This window comes from Diceros bicornis, chromosome 6 (genome assembly GCF_020826845.1).
Source record: "Diceros bicornis minor isolate mBicDic1 chromosome 6, mDicBic1.mat.cur, whole genome shotgun sequence".
NCBI classification, from domain to species: domain Eukaryota; kingdom Metazoa; phylum Chordata; class Mammalia; order Perissodactyla; family Rhinocerotidae; genus Diceros; species Diceros bicornis.
The window spans coordinates 67,358,399-67,378,300 of NC_080745.1; the positions used below are offsets into that span (position 1 = coordinate 67,358,399).

Genomic DNA, 19,902 nt, shown 5'->3' on the forward strand with positions numbered 1-19,902 from the left:
GAAACACTTAAGAGTTGGTGAACAGGAAGAAGAAAGGCATTTTCTCAGGGCAATGTAGAAATTATAGGAAGTTTCAGGATTTTTGGAAAAGGATCAGGTCAAGTGTAAAGTATTCTAACCTCTGGATCTGTTTACTTTCCAGAATGCCTTCCCTGTGTCTGGTCAGCTGTATACAACACACCTACTGTCTCTTGATGCCTTGTTGACAGTGATTGACAGCACTGAGGCCCACTGCCAGGCCAAAGTCCTTAACAATCTTACCCAGCAAGAGAAGAAAGAGGCACCCAGACCTGGCTACGAGGCAGTAGATGGCATCCAAGAAACCAGCAATAGTGAGAGGCATTTCTTTCTTTGAGGATCCCCGGGTTCTATGCTTATCCCTTCTCTACTCACTGAATCCTTTCTCTTGCTCTTATATCACTTCCTCTGGGGCACTCCCAATTCTGTGTTTCTGAGGTTTGGTGGACTGAATCATAGGCCAGGCAGGCAGGTTAGCAGGACTCATAGATTTTTTCCCTTTCTCCTCCTCCACAGTTGGGCTTTTTTACAGAATTATTATTTCTTTATGGAGAGAAAAGAGAACATAGATTAAAGGATATAGGAGGGCCGGCCCGGTAGCGTAGTGGTTAAGTTCACGTGCTCTGCTTAGGTGGCCCAGAGTTCACAGGTTCAAATCCTGGGCATGGACCGAGGCACTGCTCATCAAGCCATGCTGTGGCAGTGACCCACATACAAAATAGAGGAAGATGGGCAGAGATGTTAGCTCAGGGCCAATCTGCCTCACAGAAAAATTAAATAAAATAATCAAAAGGCTATAGGACTTCTGTCCCTAAAAGCTCCAGGCCCTACTTTCCCTCACCCCCAGTATCTGCCTCCACTCTAATCTTCTCTGACTTCCCCTTGAGATTGAGGTTGCAGAAGATCAAGGAAAGTGACTGGGTAATCTCTTTATTAAATTATAAAATCTAATGCTTGGCTGACCTGGAACAGTGACTACTTATTTGGGCTTGGGTTTGTCCTGTTCAAGTCTGGTGACCTATGTGGAAGCATGCAGGTCTCTTTGGCCTGGGACTCAACTTCTCCTGCAGCTCTGCCTTGGCTTCCTACCCCATAAGTCTTCATTTATCTTCTTCTCTCTTACCAGCTGAGAGAGCAGCCAGTGATGGGAAAGCTGTGGGCATGGCCCCAGACATCCCAGGCCTGCATCTGCCAGGTGGAGGGCGGCTGCCAGCAGAACATGGGAAGCCAGGATGCAGTGATCTGGAGGAAACTGGTGACTCTGGGGGTGGGTACTGGGTGTCCTTTATCCTAAGTCTCTTCAACTGGAGGGCCTGGTGGAAAGCAGAGGGGAGGGGAGCAGAGACACTTGGGGCAGTACCTCAGTGAACCTTGGCTGCTCATCATGCCTTCAAACCCAGAGAGAGGAAAGAAAACATTTGGATCCCCAGAAGATAGGACTTCTAGGGAAGTGGAAGACTGAGGATATACTTCACTAGAGAGTATATCGGCAACCTTCCAAAAGTCATTATCCTGGTAAAAAAGGTCTTATGGGTTTTCCCCTCTCTTCCTCCCATTCCTAGCTGACAAAAAGTTTACCCGGAAGCCACTTCGATTTTCCTGTCTCCTGCCAGATCCACGGGAATTGATTGAAATTAAAAACAAAAAGAAGGTATATACAGATATCCCCAAAGCTCAGCCTCTGCCCACGTCTGTCTGGGCATTCTTTGTAGGGTTTCTGTCCCAGAGGATGAGGGAGAGTCTAGCAGCTCATTGAACAGCTTCCTAAGGCTAGTCTTTGGGTTTATTGAGACTTCAGCAACCCCCCAGTCTCCTTTGAAGCCCTTCCCTTACTCCTAAGCCATGTAATAGTTAGGCGTACCCTGTTGTGTGCCCCTGGGCAAGTGCTTCCCTAGTGGAGAGCCAGGTGTTACTGGTGGTGACAGGAGCCCTGGAAGCTGGTATCATGTAGGTCACTGAAGGTTATTGGTCATCTCAAGCTGTGGCGTGATGATTGGCAATAAAAGGGAATTGACATTTATTCTGGTGCTTTAGTAAAGTTCAAATAACTGCTTTTTGGTTTTCTTAGCACAAAGAAAACCTTCTATTTAACCCTTTCGTCCTCTTAGGGCCAGCTGAATGACTTTGGTTTATGTGTGCCCTTGATTTCAGGGCTGTGACTAGACAGACAAAAAGCTGAGTTATCATCACAGTTAGCTCACCTTGTCCTTCAAACCCCAGGGCCTAAAGAGCTAGGAAACCAAAGAAAAAAGGAGAATCCAAGCTAGGCTGTCAACAGATGCCAGGGGTGGCTGTAAAACTGGAGAAAAGAAAACCTTCTCTAGTCCCTTTCCTCTACTTTTTTTCTTGATCTTGAGGTTGGAGGAGAGGGGACTGTCCTATGTATCTTGAGAACTCAGAAAAGGAATGGAAAGGAGCTTCTCAGCCAGTTCTAATTAGACATGAAGACTGGGGAAAGCTAGGGCCAGTATGATCCAGCCTTAGTTCTGGAGTCACTTAGAACCATGTCCTAGGAGCCTGTTAGGTGACCAGCTGCAGACTATGGAGTCCAGCCTGGCCTTGTCTGGTTTAGGAGCAGAGCAGCTTGTGACACCTCTAGTATTTCTTCTCCAGCTGCTGATCACTGGCACAGAGCAGTTCAACCAGAAACCAAAGAAAGGGATCCAGTTTCTGCAGGAGAAGGGCCTCCTCACCATCCCAATGGACAGCACAGAGGTAGCCCAGTGGCTCCGAGAGAACCCTCGGCTGGACAAGAAAATGATTGGAGAGTTTGTGAGTGACCGCAAAAACATTGACCTGTTGGAGAGCTTTGTGAGGTGAGGAAGCTGCAGGGAATGTGGGACATAGTTGGTGATCAGTCTGAGAGGACGGCATCCCTCCCTCAAAGCAGTCTCAGTCAGTTCCTGCTGGTGACCCAGGTCACACACTCTTCCTCTTCCCATGATTTATATCTGTTGGACCTGAAACAGTCTCCAGCAAGATAGCTTTAAGAGCCATTCCATTCTGCATAGAGAGCGTTGGCAAGGGTTGGATCAGGGTTCCTGAGCACAGGGTAGGTTCTGGGTTCCGAGGGATGAAGTTTCTAGGCAAGAATGCACTGATGTGAAAAGTACTAAGGTCAGGAGTTGTAAATTCTGGTCTGTGTTAGAGATGACCAGGAGACACCTCCCTTTACCAGAGCCTTAAGCCTCCTCTATTCCAGTAGGAGAAGGTTAGAGGGACTGTAACTAATAGAGAGCCCACCATTTGCAGCTTATACATCTTCAGCCTCTTCATTCTTCTTCCTTTCCATGTAGTACCTTCAGCTTTCAGGGTCTACGACTGGATGAAGCTCTCCGTCTCTATCTGGAAGCCTTCCGCTTGCCTGGGGAAGCACCAGTCATCCAGAGGTTGCTGGAGGCATTCACAGAGCATTGGAGGGTGAGTTTGAGTGGCAGAGGCTGAGCCCAGCATCTCAAGTTAATTTGACTGAGGGTTTCTATGGCTCCAACTGAAGGACCCAGCTGCTGTCTCCTAAGAAGGCTGAGATCAACATCAGTGAACTTTCCATAGAGAAGCCAGCTTCTGTTAAGGAGTTGGCAAGAGGTTGGCCGCTTTCTGGCTGGCACCTCCCTTCTGTACCAGCATTGACCAGTGGGTTGGTAGTGAGGGTTTGATTGGCCAGAGCAGGGCATTGACACAGGTGGGGTCTTTGCTTTTTCAGAATTGTAATGGCTCCCCATTTGCCAATAGCGATGCCTGCTTTGCTCTGGCCTATGCTGTCATCATGCTTAATACTGACCAGCACAACCACAATGTTCGCAAACAGAATGCACCCATGACCCTGGAGGTAAGCTTGGCTTCCCAGCCAACGCAGAGAAGATTCAGCACAGCTTTGGAGGTAGCAGGAAGGACATGGGATTTCCAGTGGGCACAGTGGACAGAGTTCTGTCCAACGGAATCAGGGAGAGCTGACCAATCCAGAAGGGAAACTGGGGTAGGGAGGTGGGTCCTTTCACTTACTGTTTCCTAAGTCCTATTTACCACAGACCCGGGAGTTCCTTGGGTGGGGCTTCAGCGTTGACACATGGGGGGAAAAGCTTATTGGCCTGTCTCTAGGAGTTTCGCAAAAACCTAAAAGGTGTGAATGGAGGCAAGGACTTTGAGCAAGACATCCTGGAAGACATGTACCATGCCATCAAGTGAGTATGTGTGGAGCATGTAGCATCTCTGTTAAGGAGAAGCACACTGCTTCCTTTTCCAGATTTTAGAGTCACATCAGACTGCAATGACTCACATATCTGGGATTTAGCCTTGGGACTTAACTGAGCAGCCCTCTCTCTCCTAACTCATTTTTCTTCCTTAAAGAAGCCTGAACAATACAGGAACTCTAGTATTCTGAGCCAATCTTCAAACTGTCCCTGTGAAGTAGAGTGTCATTTTTCAAACCCAAAGCCTTCTGGGGCTGGTAGAGAACCCAAGATGGCTGCTGGAGGGTGAGGTTTGGGTCAGAGTTTAGAGATGGGACACTTAGTTTTCTACTGTAAATCAGAAAAGGTAGAGACAATTGTTCATCCTCTCATACCCAGAAAGAATGTGAGATCTTACTATAGTACTAAAGGCCCCACTTAGAGACAGGGCTTTGAGATTATTGGGGATTATGGAACGCTTCCTTTCTTTCTCCCTGGTCCCACTATTGGGTGGGAAGCTGACCACTGAACTGCAGTTTTGATGACCTCTCATTGATGGAAAGTGCCAGTATGGGTGAAGCCCCTTGTCCTAGTTTGGAACCAGTCAGGTTCACAGCAGTGCACCTCCTCCTTCCCTTACCTCCTTACAGGAATGAGGAAATTGTGATGCCTGAGGAGCAGACAGGCTTGGTTCGGGAAAACTATGTGTGGAATGTGCTACTTCATCGAGGTGCCACCCCAGAGGGCATATTCTTGCGTGTGCCTGCTGGCAGCTACGATCTTGACCTCTTCACCATGACCTGGGGCCCCACTATTGCTGCTCTCTCTTATGTCTTTGACAAAAGCCTTGAGGAGACAATCATCCAGAAAGCCATCTCAGGCTTCAGGTAACCTGGCTTTGGCCTTAGTCTTGACCTCCTCCCACCTCTCTGAGCTAACATGGTTGCCTCCATGCCTCTCTGACTCCTACTCTTATTTTCTGTAGAATGGGGTTCCTCCTGAGTTTTTGGAGGGAGGCTAAAGCTTAGGACAGACTCAAGAGTAAAAGGTTTCATCCTGGGACTGATTGGGGAAGAATCCCAAGCAAGCCTCCTCAGGGACTTGGAAGGGCTGCCCAGCCTTCCAGTGACTGTTTCTGGGATGTGACATTACAGGAAATGCGCCATGATCTCCGCCCACTATGGCCTCAGCGATGTGTTTGACAATCTCATCATCTCTCTGTGCAAATTCACAGCTCTCAGCAGTGAGGTGAGCAGGGGCAGGAACTATGCATTTGGAGTTCCAAAGGAGGACCTCTCTTTTAGCCATGGATCTACCCTTATCTGTGGAGCTGGTTTCCCTCAGCATATTCCCTCACTCCCCCTAGACTACAGTAGAGCTTAGGCCATTTCTGTCTCGCACAGAAATGGAGACATCCCAGTGTGATGGAGATGGGAGAGAAGATGCAATAGTGGGGAAGGCCTTAACCAGGTTAGCCCTTCCCACTAGTATTAAGGGGAATTGAAGTGGAGCCAGCATAACGACCCTCAGGGAAACATAGGTAAGGGCCTAAGAGAATCTCTTTTCCAGACATTTGCCAGGCCCTAAGCTTCTTCGTTTCTTCTTTTCCAGTCTATTGAGAACCTGCCCAGTGTTTTTGGAAGCAACCCTAAAGCCCACATTGCAGCCAAGACAGTATTCCATTTGGCCCATCGTCATGGTGACATCCTACGGGAGGGCTGGAAGAATATCATGGAGGCCATGCTACAGCTCTTCCGAGCCCAACTGCTGCCCAAAGCTATGGTGGAGGTAATTCTTGGTAGGAGACTAATCAACCATAACAAGGCAAGAGCTCCAAGATTATGTGCTGTCTGTAAATAGAACTGGTTGAGAGTAGCACTGGGTCTGATGCCTGCTGAAGCTTACCAGGAACACCTCAAGTGTAAGACCACAGATCTTGGGTTGGGGGGATAGCTGTAAAGGAAGGCTGGTAGAAGCCATTGCCAGTCACCAGTTGGAAGGGGCCTAGTCAATAGTGTAGGGCAGAGAGCTACAGGAAGAAAGCCAGAGAACTTTGCATGGAGGAGCAGGAAATGCAAAGGACCTATGGAAAGAAATTATTTTTAACCTGATTTTCCAGGTAGAAGACTTCGTGGATCCCAATGGCAAAATCTCTCTACAGCGGGAGGAGACACCATCAAACCGGTGAGGGCAGATCAGAGGCTGAAGGCCTTGGGGGAAGGGAAGGTCAAAACTCTGGAGCTCACTGGGGGTTGTACTTTTTTTCTACAGAGGAGAGTTGACAGTGCTGAGCTTCGTGAGCTGGCTGACACTAAGTGGTACTGAGCAGTCTAGTGTGCGGGGCCCGTCCACTGAGAACCAAGAGGCCAAGAGAGTGGCCTTGGACTGTATCAAGGTAACTACCCCTGCCTACCCTTGGTGAACAAGCCTAGACCCCTCCCTACTGGACAGACGCTACCCTATGAACCAAAGAATAGAATCATCCAGGGCTTGTGACCAGAGCTGAGTCCTTCTGCCCTCTCTCCCTCGCTCTTGGGAACATTCTGTTCCCTCCAGCCCTTGTCACTCACCCCCCTCTCTCTTGTGCCCCCTCTAGCAATGTGACCCAGAAAAGATGATCACAGAAAGCAAGTTCCTCCAGCTAGAGTCACTGCAGGAACTCATGAAGGTACAGAATGAAGAGGAAAGAGGGATGAAAGGACTGGTTGGGTCTGGGAGGGGAGTCAGGGACAGTGGTATATGCCTCAATTTCTGTCAGGGCAGGGCCAGTGGCTAGCTTCTCCTCCATGACTACTTTCCTGCTGTTGTTCTCCAGGCTCTGGTCTCAGTGACACCAGATGAAGAGACATATGATGAGGAGGATGCTGCTTTCTGCCTGGAGATGCTGCTGAGGATTGTGCTAGAGAACAGGTAGAAGGCAGTCTCTAGGCAGGCCTCATACTGGCTTGTGCCAAAGGGATGGAAGCCTGGGGCCATCTTGCAGAGTGAGCTCTAGGGGCAAGAAGCACATGAAGCTGTGAGCAGTGGAGGACAAGCTTGCTCATTACACCTGCCTACTTAGGGTATAATACCAATAAGCCCTGAAAGGCCTAGCCTGCATCAGAAAGAGAGGGTTATTGCCCAGTGGCCTCTCCAGCTGAGACTATCCTCAACCCTTATGTTCCTCAGGGACCGTGTGGGCTGTGTGTGGCAGACTGTTCGAGACCATCTATACCACCTGTGTGTCCAGGCACAGGATTTCTGCTTCCTTGTGGAGCGGGCAGTAGTGGGGTTGCTGCGCCTGGCCATTCGGCTACTCCGGAGAGAAGAGATCAGTGGCCAGGTAAGGAGAGTGCAGCTGGGAAGGCAGGAAGGTATGCAGGGGACCAAAGCGACAGTGTCCAAAGCTATGGTAGAGGTAATTCTTGGTAGGAGACTAGTCGACCATAACAAGACAAGAGCTCCAGTGTATACTCTGAGACAGAGTATACATTTAGTGCCCCATAGGATGAACCCAGTAACCTACCACAGGGCTGAGGGAGTCTAACAGGTGGCGTTGGGGGTAGTGTGGCCTCAGGCATGAAGCTGGTACTCAACACCTCTGCAGGCTCCTCTGAATCTGCTCTGTAGGGCTGGACAGCTGTTACCTTATGGCAGTCCCAGCCCTATACCTGATTTCCTGGCTCTCATGCTTAGGACCCTCCTGAGATCTCTTGGTCCAACTATAAAAGACAGCCAGCATAGAACTAATAAGTGAGTTCAGCAAGGTCATAGGATATAAGATCAACACACAAAAACTAATCACATTTCTATATACTAATAATAAATATATGGAAAATAAAACCGAAAACACAATACCATTTACAAGTGCTCCAAAGGAAATGAAATACTTAGATATACACCTAACAAAACATATATAGGATCTATATGCTGACAATTACAAAATGCTAATGAAAGGTATCAAAGAAGACCAAAATAAATGAAAGAGGTATACCATGTTTATGGATTGGGAGACTCAACATACTAAAGATGTCAGTTCTTCCCAAATTGTTGTACAAGTTTAATGCAACGCCTATGAAAATCCCAGCAAGGTTTTTTTGTAGACATAGACAAGCTTATTCTAAAATTTAGATGGAAAAGCAAAGGCCTTAGAATAGCCAAAAATCTTGAGAAAGAAGAAAGTGGCAGGAATCACTCATCTGATATTAAGGCTTACTATATAGCTACAGTAATGAAGACTGTGTGGTATTTGTGGAGGGATAGACACACAGATCAGTGGAACAGAAGAGAGAACCCAGAAATAGACCCACACAAAGATGCTCCACTAATCTTTTGACAAAGGTGCAAAAACAATTCAATGGAGGAAAGATAGCCCTTTTCAATTGCCAGAGAAATTGAAATTCATGGGGAGAATGGGGGAGAAATAAACCTTGACCTAAGCCTCATACCTTATAGAACAATTAACTCAAAATGAATCATAGATTTAAATGTAAAATGTAAAACTATGCAACTTTTAGGAAGAAACATAGGAGGAGACCTTTGGGAGCTAGGCAGAGTTCTTAGACTTGACACCAAAAGCACAATCCATAAAAAGAAAAATTGATAAATTGGATTTCATCAGTATTAAAAACTTTGACTTTATGAGAGCACATGTGAAAAGGATGAAAAGACAAGGAGCATATGTTTGCAAATCACATATCTGAAAAAATACTAATATCTGAACTATAAAAGAATTCAAAACACAACAGTAAAAGAAAATCCAATTAGAAAATGGGCAAAAGATATGAACAGACATATTACTGAAGAAGACATACAGATGGCAAATAAGCACATGAAGACATTAAATGACATTTAGCATCATTAGCCAGCAGGGAAATGCAAATTGAAACCATGATGAGATATCACTACCCACCTACCAGAATGGCTAAAGTAAAAGATAGTGATAGGGGCCGGCCCGGTGGCGCAGGCAGTTAAGTGTGTGCGCTCTGCTGTTGCGGCCTGGGATTCGCCAGTTCGGATCCCAGGTGCGCACCGACGCACCACTTGTCAAGCCATGCTGTGGTGGCGTCCCACATAAAGTGGAGGAAGATGGGCATGGATGTTAGCCCAGGGCCAGTCTTCCTCAGCAAAAAGAGGAGGATTGGCAGATGTTAGCTCAGGGCCAATCTTCCTAAAAAAAAAAAAAATATAGTGATAATACCAAATGCTAGCAAGGATGTGGGTCCCTCATACATTGCTGGTGGGAATGTAAAATGGTACAGCTACTCTGTTGGTAGTTTCTTTTAAAACGAAACATGCAATTACCACACAATCCAACAATTGCACTCTTGAGCATTTATTCCAGAGAAACGAAAGCTTACTTTCTCATAAAAACCTATACATGAATGTTACAGAAGCTTTATTTGTAATAGCCAAAAAGTGGAATCAGCCCAGATGATTTTCAACAGGTGAGTAGTTAGACTGTTACATATGTACAGTGGAATACTATTCAGCAATTAAAAGTAACAAACTTGATACATGCAACAACTTAGATGAATCTCTAAGGAATAATGCTGAGTGAAAAAAAACAATCCCAAAAGGTTATATACTATATAATTCCATTCACAGAACATTTTTGAAATGACTAAATTTTAGAAGTTGTGGACAGATTGCCAGGGGTTAGGGATGGGGGCAGGAAAAAGGCAGACATGGTTATAGAAGGGATCCTGTGGTGTGGGAACTATTTAGAATCATGACTAGTGGTGGATACACAAACCTACACAGGTGATTCAGTTGTGTAGAACTTAACACAGACGCATACACATATGACTACAAGTAAAACTGGGGAAATCGGAATAAGATCAGTGGATTATATCACTGGTGATGATATTATACTATATAGTTTTATGTAATGTTACCATTGGGGTAAACTGGGCAAAGTGTATAATGGATCTCTTTGTATTAGTTCTTACAACTGCATGTGAATCTATACTTATCTCCGTAAAAATTTCAATTAAAAAAAAATCGGAAAAAAAAAAGAAAACCAGCAGCAGTACCCTAAGTTGGGTCCTAGCCAAACTGTCCTCACTGGCCTAAGGAGACTGATGGGGAAGGAGATGAGACAAGGATCTGTGTGCCCACTTCCTACTTCCTGCTCCCCACCTCCACCCCAGGTACTGCTCTCGCTGCGAATTTTGCTACTAATGAAGCCCAGCGTGCTGTCCCGAGTCAGTCACCAGGTAGCCTATGGGCTCCATGAACTCCTTAAGACCAACGCAGCCAACATCCACTCAAGTGATGACTGGGCCACTCTATTCACACTGCTGGAGTGCATTGGCTCGGGCGTAAAGCCTCCAGCTGCCCTGCAGGCCACAGCCCGGGCCGATGCACCTGATGCCGGTAAGCCCTTTCCCAGGGAGATCCACGCTGGCAGATAAACAGTTATGGCCCCAGGGGTTGAGACAAAAAACAAAACAGTTTATTGCATTCAGCAGATTAAACACCCCTGGCTTCTGCCATCTGCTTCCAGAGCTTCCTGTGGCCGCTGGACTCTCCCCAGCACCCACAGGTTAAACAGCAGGAAGGCAAGTAGGCAACAGAGAAGGCCATGAAGCCAGGCTTCCTACTGTCCTGAGGACTGTTTTCTCAGAAACTGTGTCCTCACTGCCACCTCCTCCCCTGACAGCTGCTACTAGATGCCATCAGGAGCCCAAATTAGTCTGCTGCCCCATTTGGTCAAGAGAGAAGCTGTCCAGGCCATCCTTCAGCCCTCTGGTGACAGGGCTGAAACTAAGCCAGATCAAGAGAGAGGAGGCCAGGCTTCAGCACCTTTCTTCTGAGAGCTGAAATTATCCCTCATCCCAATGTCCCCATCCCCACCCTGACCCTTGCCCTTCTACCTGCCGGCTCAGGGGCCCAATCAGACAGTGAACTCCCATCCTACCATCAAAATGATGTAAGCCTGGACCGAGGGTACACTTCTGACTCAGAGGTCTACACTGACCATGGCAGGCCTGGCAAGATCCACCGATCAGCCACAGATGCTGACGTCGTCAACAGCGGTTGGTTAGTGGTAAGTGAGCATATGGGCAGCCAGTGAGTCTTCCCTCCTTGGCCTATAGGAAAGAATACTGGTCTTCTGAGAGGGCATCTAGGGGAAGATGGGGGTGAAGCCTGGGTTCCCAGATCCTCTGTGTACTTTACAGGTGGGGAAGGATGACATCGATAACTCCAAGCCAGGGCCGGCACCCAGCCGGCCAGGCCCTTCACCCCTGGTCAATCAGTACAGCCTAACAGTGGGGTTGGACCTTGGGCCACATGACACTAAGTCCCTGCTTAAGTGTGTGGAATCACTGTCCTTCATCGTGCGTGACGCTGCCCACATCACACCTGACAACTTTGAGCTCTGCGTCAAGACTCTCCGCATCTTTGTGGAGGCCAGTCTGAATGGCGGTGGGTCACCTGATGAAGGGGCAGTTGGGGAGTAGCCATGTGAATATATGGGGAAAAGGGAGGAAAAAGCAGGTCATTTGTGCCCATGGATGTGGAAATGTGACCTCGGTCTGGCTCTGCTCAGGGTGCAAGTCTCAGGAGAAACGTGGCAAGATTCACAAATATGACAGCAAAGGGAACCGCTTCAAGAAGAAATCCAAGGACAGCTCAGTGCTTCGGCGGCCTAGGACCTCCAGCCAACATGCTGCTCGGGGCGGGCACAGTGACGACGATGAGGATGAAGGCGTGCCTGCCAGCTACCATACGGTGTCTTTACAGGTCAGTCAGGACGTAAGTATGGCACCCTTTACTTCCTCTCCTCTCCCCGCGCCTGACATTGGGAGCCTGGGCAGTGCCAGGGACAGCCAGGGCTGAGAGGAAGGGCCTATATTTTCTAGCCCAGGCCCTTGGCCACCACCTCCACAGTGTTCCTCTATGCAAGACCATTTGCAAGTCTTTGTTTAATTTTTAAATTCAGGTTTATTTTTTGAATAGGTAAGACATGCACATGGTACAAAGTTCAAAAGGTACAAAAGGGTAAATAGATAAAAGTTAAGTCCCATTCCATTCCTGTTTCCAGCCACTAAGTTCCCCTCACCAGAGGCAACCACTGCCACCAGTTTTCTATCCTTCCAGAGTTATTCTGTGTCTATTCAAGGCATATAAAATTTATTTTATGAGCAGACTTTATATCACTAAATAAATGGAGAACTAATTGCCTTAAATAGAATGACTTTAGAAAAATGATGAAAAGAAAAAATTATTAAATCTGGCCAGACACTATTGCCCATCAAAGCCTCTGAGCCTGAGGTTTGCTTTCTGTTTTTAAAATGAGAGTAACAAGATGAGGCTTTATCTGTCATCAGAAGGTGTCAAAAAGAATTGAAAAGAAAGTACCTTTCTCACTGTGTACTCAGCGTCATTAAATACTTAGTCCACATGTCTCCTCAAGTCTCCTCTACTAGAAGTAATATCCAACTTTGAGAAACACTGGCTAGGACTGGGGCAACCAGCTCATAAAGTTCGAGGAGAACAGAGTGGTGAGGGGGTGGAGTATGGTGTGATTGGTACCAGGAGCTCCCTTGAGAACTCAGTCAGGGACAGTGAGGGGGACGGGGGGGGGTGGTTCCACCACACCTAACCCCACTCATGTCCTGCCCCTCCTGTGACCCCAGTTGCTAGACCTGATGCACACCCTGCACACGCGGGCAGCCTCTATCTACAGCTCATGGGCAGAGGAGCAGCGCCACCTGGAGACAGGTGGCCGGAAGATTGAAGCGGATTCACGCACCCTCTGGGCCCGCTGCTGGTGCCCTTTACTGCAGGGTAAACCTCGAGGGAGCAGGCAGGGCAGGGGCAGAGGTGGAGCTGAAACTTGGGAAGTACCAGGATCAGGATGCCTGAAGGATCCTGAGCCTGTTCTCGCTCTCAGGCATTGCCTGCCTGTGCTGTGACGCCCGGCGCCAGGTGCGGATGCAGGCGCTGACCTATCTGCAGCGAGCACTACTGGTACATGATCTGCAAAAGCTAGATGCCCTGGAATGGGAGTCCTGTTTTAACAAGGTAGGACTTCCCTCTGGTATTAAGGTACAGTTCAAATCCTTAAGACAAGGAGAGCCAGGCAGCCTGAAGAGCCTCTAACGTCAGTCCTCAGCCTGCATCATACCTTCCTTTCTGCTCTTGATTCATTCACCCCAGCCCCTGGCTTGGGGCAAGGCTGCCAACGGACTCTACTAGGGAGACATTGGCTCTTTACCCACCAGGTGCTGTTTCCTCTACTGACCAAGCTCTTGGAGAACATCAGCCCTGCAGATGTGGGCGGGATGGAAGAGACCCGGATGAGGGCTTCCACACTGCTCTCTAAGGTACTGCTTACCACCCGGCACCTACCCACTCTCCCTACACCTGCCTCTTCACAAGGAGGGAAGCCACAGCTTCTGGCAGGACCTAGAGATGCAGTATAGATGCTCAGGACCCCCACCTATGGAGACTCAGCAGGACCCAGGGACTTGGGAGGATTCTGAAATTCAGAGGAATCTCTGATCTAAGATTTCCCTGCAAGATAGGGTAGGCTTGCCTCCCAGCCTTGGAGAGGGGTGCAGAAGGCTCCCACCCTACCCTCAGCTGAAAGGGGCTGGTGGGCCATAGGTCTTCCTGCAGCACCTGTCTCCACTGCTGTCACTCTCTACCTTTGCGGCCCTCTGGCTGACCATCCTGGACTTCATGGACAAGTACATGCACGCAGGCTCCAGCGACTTACTAGTACGTTCTACGTCAGCCCAACTCCCGCTGCCTGCTTCCTCTCCCACTTGTTGGGAAGACTTGCTGTTTTCCCCTTGGTGGCTACCTCCTCCTTACCATATTCCACCATGCCCTCTTTCCTATTCTCATGGTCCCACTGCTGGCTGCAGTCAGAGGCCATCCCTGAGTCTCTGAAGAACATGCTTCTGGTGATGGACACAGCGGAGATTTTCCACAGTGCAGATGCCCGAGGAGGCAAACCCTCAGCCCTCTGGGAGATCACCTGGGAGCGCATTGACTGTTTTCTGCCCCACCTACGAGATGAGCTCTTCAAGCAGACTGTCATCCAGGGTAAGGGGCTCAGCCCAACTTCATCAAAAAGAGTCCGGAGCTAATTAGTTCTCTGTGCCCTAGCAGCGTGGGAAGACTGCTGGGGAGCTAGGGTTCTGCTTGACAGAAAGCACTAAGAGCTGCCATCTGGATTCTCTACCCTCCCCAGACCCCATACCTATGGAGCCTCATGCCCAAAAACCTCTGGCCTCAGCCCACTTGACTCCTGCTGCTGGTGACACCAGGACACCTGGCCACCCACCTCTTCCAGAGATGCCCTCTGAGCTGGGGGCCTGTGGTGAGTCCCTTTGGGCTAGCCTGCTCAGTTTTAAGCAGGAAGTAGGAAGCCTAAGAGGAGGCCCAGGGCAGCTTGGGATTGCTGCTGAACATGGGCTGTGAGCCAGGGGGAAGGAGGGAACCAGAGAATCCTGTTCGCCTGCTCTTCTGTGGGAAATGGCAGTATCAAATAAGCTATGATGAGCTGCAGCTTGAGATTTTCAGGCTTAGGAGGAGAAGGCTGGATCGGGGACTTGGAATGAATATGCAGAGATTCTAGTAAAGACCAGACCAAAATTAACCTGACTGGAGGTACAGCAAAGGAAGTAGAGGGTAAATATAAGGTAGCTGGACATTGGAATGGGTTTTGAGGGGAGACTCCCAACTATTTAGCCTGAGAGGGGTCATTTTGCTCACAGGAATGGGGAGGAGGAACGGCTGGGGAATGGGAGGCAAGGAGTCTTATGCAGCCACCTTGCTCTCCCTATAGACTTTGAGAAGCCCGAGGGCCCCCGACCTGCGAACAGCAGCTCCCCTGGATCATCTGTGGCGTCTAGCCCCAGAAGGCTGAGCCCTACCCCAGATGGGCCTCCACCCCTGGCTCAGCCCCCACTGATCCTGCAGCCCTTGGCCTCCCCACTGCAGGTGGGCGTGCCACCCATGACTCTGCCCATCATCCTCAACCCTGCTCTCATCGAGGCCACCTCACCAGTGCCCCTCCTGGCCACACCCCGCCCCACAGACCCCATGCCCACCTCCGAGGTCAACTAAGGCAAGCCCCTCAGAGATCAGGACCAGTACTTCCTAGCAGCTGTCCCAGGGGCCACAAACTCTTCAGGCCCAGCCCAAGCTGCTGTCACTGCTACTTGGATGGGGACCTGAAACAGAGAACTTTTATAGCCCCTCCTGGGACCCACAATCAGACTGCAGGACCTTCATCCTCCTCTGCTTTCCATTCCTGGGGATCCAACCTGAGAGTGCACTCAGGTATCATCTGCAGTCTGGCAGCTCTGGGGAGGCATCACTGTGCCAGCCCTGCAGTGCCCACCCTCACCCCCTCCTGCCTGTGGTCAGGCATTGAGAGCCAAGCCAACCACTCTGCACTTTGTTTCCCTCTCCCATTCCCACTCATATCAGCCCTGGGCCACCTCCTCCAGTTCTTCCTTTTATTAATTAGTTGGTCAGTTTGGAAAGTTGATTGGCACCATAGAGGGTGGGCAGGTGGGCCTGGATGGGGGGACTGCCCACAGGAGCATGTACATATGGAAAAACAGGACAACAATGGACTTTTTATGATGTAATAAATGTCTTAGTACCAACGTCACTGCCTTTCCTTCTGTTTTCCTTCTGGAGCTTGAGGGCGCCATGTTATAGGGATACTCAGGACTTGAGCCTTGCATCAACAGAAGTGAGGCCGAGCCTACCAACATTCTGGCCATGTGGCCCCCGGCTACCAGCCAGCCAGATACCAGGACTGGGGTCAGGATTCCTTCACCACTGCTGCCACCCCACCACCACCACTACAGCTGTGCGCCCTTGTCACTCAAGATGTGTCAGGGGCTTGGGCAGTTGTCCGCTTCCCTAACTGCTCCAAGGGAGACACCTGAGACAGCCTAGGCTGGGGTCAAAAGGAAGGTGAACCAGAGCTGAGCTGTAGTTATTCAGAAGTCTTTCTTCAAATGTGCCTCGTGGTCCAGGAGCACAAAGGAGCCCATGGGGCTTAGGAGTGGGGGACCATCTTGTCCACAGCTGTGATCATGTGTTTCTGGGCACAGGGCATTCATTTTGGCCCAAAACTGAGGAGGGACGATTTCTTCCTGCCCCACAGCCTCCATCCATCCCAGTCACTGAAGCATGATTGGAGGACGCCTCCCCTTCTTTCCCTTTGTGTCAGGGTAAGACAAGTGGGAGTGTGCATGGGGCAGGCAGTGTGGCTCCTGCAGAGCCGAGGTACTGTGGGTGGGATGCAGAATGCTATATATTAAGCTTTGCCAAGTAAAGCATCTACACCATCTTGGCTTCCTTCTCCACAATGGTCCCTTCCCGCTCTGGGGAAAGGGGAAGGCAGGGAGTGGTACCCTGTTGTACTACCAGCTGGCCTCCCCCATGGAGAGTTAAGGGCACTCACCCTCTTCATTTGGGCCCAGCTGGCTATGTGATCATTCAGCACCTCAGGCTTCCCTTTGCTTAGCACAAGCTCATGGATGTTGCTGGGAGTTTGGACCTCTGTAAGTGCCTCCCTTGGGTGTGGAAAAGAGCGCCTTGGAAATGGGGACAGCCTGATGTGGAAAAATACTGACATGAGACCTGGAGCTCCTACAGTAATTTCTCTCTCTTCTCTTCCTTCTCCCCCAAGTAGTCCAGACCATGACTGATTTCCACACTCACCAGAAGCCTCACCTGACCCTACCCCTCAGAAAATTAGGAGTATGACTGCACTCTGGGTCTGCACTTTTCTGAATGGGTACAGAAAAGCCTGGGTCTATAGTCAGGTAGACACTAGGGCCCTTGGCTTCAGCTATGATGTCTCTGTTTTCCCATCTGAACCCCACAGGCTCTGCCTTTAGAAGCTTCCACATATTTTCCTGTGGGGGAAATAATGTTGGCTGCTGCAGAGAACTCTGAAGGCCATCCTATGAACAAAGGAATATGACAAGCCTTTGTCCCACAGTCTGCAAATATTGGGAAAGAAGCTGGAGTTATTGCAAATTGACCCTCTCCTGGCTTCTTAGCAAAGAAAAACATTTGTCAGAAGTCTCATTCTGTTACAGAAAGATCATCTGACACATACATGACTTGTGTTGTTGACAATGTCTCTGAGAAGGGAAAGGAAGCTACAAGAGAAACTAATATAAAGGCCTTAATTCTGACCAACAAGGAAGAATGGCTTGGTGATGTGGAAGTGACAAAAAACTTTGTGGGAAAGTAATAGTGTAATCTGGAGGGATATGCTGGTCTTAATGGTATCTCCTGTAAGAACTCTAGGATAGCAGATTTCAAAAAGGCCAGAGGAAAGCTAGAGACCTAAGACCCTAACATGGAGAAGTGATATTGTGGGAGCACCTATATGTCTAAATATTAAGTGCACTGCTCACACAACCTTGTATTTACTCCTCTTACAAGGGAGGCAACAGGTTCAGAGAGGCCCAGTCCCTGGGAAGTTAGAGAGTTGGGACTCAAACCCAGGTCTGTCTCACTCTAAACCTCATGGTCTTTCCTATGACACTTCCTCAATTCAAAAGTAGTGGTGGTGGTAGTGTGGAAACCCTCCAGAGCTACACACGTTTTCTGTAGCTTCTCATGAAGAATAAAAGGTTGAGCATCTGAAGAAATAGGCTGTTACCTAGTGAGCTAAGAGTTCACTAGAAAACTGGAAAGAGAAGCACACAACCAAGAATTAATGAATTTTCCAAGCACATAAGAATGATATCAGGAAGGATGAACTACAGAATTAGCTACAATGGACACACACCTTCCCCACCCCCCACCAAAAAAAAAATGCTAGGAACAACAAAAATGTGGCTACTTGAGCCCTTAGGTACTTACCTTTGTTGAGGGCTCACTGCTTGGGAGATAGTGGCTGTGAGAAAACAGGAACCACTCAGAGGCCCCTGGGCTTCAGCTGAGGAGAAGGAACTTTAGTTCAAGTAAACATTTCATCACCCCCTCTTTGAAATAGCCTTCATTCGGCTTCTGAGACACTAGTTTTTCTTAGTTCTCCCCTCCTTCACTGGCCATGCCTTTTCAATTTCCTTTGTTGGCTCCTCCTCATCTCTACAGCCTCTGAACATTAGAATGCCACAGAGCTTAGCCTTTCTCCTCAAATCCTTTCTATACACTCAATTGCTGGGTGATGTTGTCCACTGTCAAGACTTTAAATGCCATCGCGTCCCACATACAGAAACTAGAAGATGTGCAACTATGACGTACAGCTATCTACTGGGGCTTTGGGGAAAAAAAGGGAGGAGGGTTGGCAATAGATGTTAGCTCAGAGCCGGTCTTCCTCAGCAAAAAGAGGAGGATTGGCATGGATGTTAGCTCAGGGCTGATCTCACAAAAAAATAAAAATAAAAAATAAATACCATCCATTACACTGACTTTATGCCCAACTACCCCTCATCATCTCTTGCATGCTGTGTAGGCTCTCAAATATAACAAACTTAAGAAGGGCCGGCCCTATGGCTTAGCGGTTAAGTGCATGCGCTCCGCTGCTGGCGGCCCGGGTTCGGATCCCGGGCGCGCAGCAACACACGGCTTCTCAGGCCATGCTGAGGCCGTGTCCCACATACAGCAACTAGGAGGATGTGCAGCTATGACATACAACTATCTACTGGGGCTTTGGGGAGAAAAAGGGAGAAGAAAAAGGAGGAGGATTGGCAATAGATTTTAGCTCAGGGCTGGTCTTCCTCAGCAAAAAGAGGAGGATTGGCATGGATGTTAGCTCAGGGCTGATCTTCCTCACAAAAATAAAAAAATTAAAAAATCCAGGCCAGCGCTGGGAATTGGTGGAGCTGACTGATGGGTAAATAGGGGTTCATTATACTATTTCTCCACTCTTTATATGTTTGAAATTTTCTATAATAAAGGTTTTGCTTTTTAAAAATCTTCAGGTAAATTACATCTCAGAATCTTATAACTAAAATAGCTCAACCTCTTTGGGTACTTTTAGAGACATTGTGGAGACTGGAAGAAGTCATGCCAATTTCAACTGGTGGTTTATGAGCACTTTGAAAGGACAGTCGTGATCAGTGGCAATCAGCACAGGTTCACAAAGTTGGAGTATACCAAACTAACCTCATTCCAGGTTAAGAGTTAAGGATCTGATTTACCAGGGGCCTATAGTGGACAATATCCCTGGATTTCAGCAAATTGTTTGATAGTATCTTATATTTACTTGAGAGGCCCACAGTGGGGTGGAAAGGCCTGCTTTGTTTTATATAGATTTGGGGAAAAGAGCTTCGTCCTAGAGTTAACAGACTGGTTTGAATTCTCACTTTTTCCTTTTCTAGCTGTGTATTTGGTTGTGTTACTTCACCTCTCTGAGCATTAATTAATTTATTCATCAGTAAAGTAAAGGTAACATTTACCTTCTAGGGTTGTTGGGAGGAAGAATAAGAACTTATACTAAAGTACCTTAACACAGTACCTAGCACATTTCATTTTCCAGCAAGATGAAGAGGAGGGGGAAGTAACAGGAAATAGAGAGTCCAAATTAAGGGCCATAATGATCTCCCTTTATGCAGAGCTAGTGCGGGCCTGTAATACCATTAGGAAGAAGGGCAGGGATAAATTGCGGGAAAGATCTGAAGCAACAGCCTGTGTTCCACCGTGAGCCTAAGGGAGGATGACTCCAGGAATGGAGATTACTCACGGAATCGCCTAAAGAGAAACTCTACCAACCAGAGATGTCCAGCCTAGG

General features: G+C 48.4%; 1 protein-coding gene across 9 annotated transcripts in view; it reads left to right on the top strand.

The window, feature by feature from the left end:
• GBF1 (golgi brefeldin A resistant guanine nucleotide exchange factor 1) overlaps positions 1-15,803 on the top strand; it is a 113,689-nt gene extending 97,886 nt beyond the window's left edge. For 6 of the 9 annotated variants that reach the window (XM_058543849.1, XM_058543850.1, XM_058543848.1 and 3 more), the window contains 26 exons: positions 143-332; positions 1,145-1,285; positions 1,581-1,669; positions 2,632-2,834; positions 3,315-3,438; positions 3,722-3,847; positions 4,117-4,199; positions 4,838-5,074; positions 5,342-5,435; positions 5,799-5,975; positions 6,307-6,371; positions 6,459-6,582; positions 6,784-6,855; positions 7,003-7,097; positions 7,356-7,509; positions 10,319-10,544; positions 11,057-11,217; positions 11,351-11,597; positions 11,722-11,927; positions 12,812-12,962; positions 13,069-13,199; positions 13,400-13,501; positions 13,785-13,898; positions 14,048-14,228; positions 14,377-14,505; positions 14,974-15,803. In XM_058543849.1, the coding sequence (XP_058399832.1) occupies positions 143-332; positions 1,145-1,285; positions 1,581-1,669; positions 2,632-2,834; positions 3,315-3,438; positions 3,722-3,847; positions 4,117-4,199; positions 4,838-5,074; positions 5,342-5,435; positions 5,799-5,975; positions 6,307-6,371; positions 6,459-6,582; positions 6,784-6,855; positions 7,003-7,097; positions 7,356-7,509; positions 10,319-10,544; positions 11,057-11,217; positions 11,351-11,597; positions 11,722-11,927; positions 12,812-12,962; positions 13,069-13,199; positions 13,400-13,501; positions 13,785-13,898; positions 14,048-14,228; positions 14,377-14,505; positions 14,974-15,254 (3,903 nt within the window). In that variant the 3' untranslated portion in view covers positions 15,255-15,803. The remainder of the gene's footprint in view (positions 1-142; positions 333-1,144; positions 1,286-1,580; positions 1,670-2,631; positions 2,835-3,314; positions 3,439-3,721; positions 3,848-4,116; positions 4,200-4,837; positions 5,075-5,341; positions 5,436-5,798; positions 5,976-6,306; positions 6,372-6,458; positions 6,583-6,783; positions 6,856-7,002; positions 7,098-7,355; positions 7,510-10,318; positions 10,545-11,056; positions 11,218-11,350; positions 11,598-11,721; positions 11,928-12,811; positions 12,963-13,068; positions 13,200-13,399; positions 13,502-13,784; positions 13,899-14,047; positions 14,229-14,376; positions 14,506-14,973) is intronic. The other 3 variants (XM_058543852.1, XM_058543854.1, XM_058543853.1) reach the window with 2 other exon arrangements.
• The last annotated feature ends 4,099 nt before the right edge of the window (positions 15,804-19,902 follow it).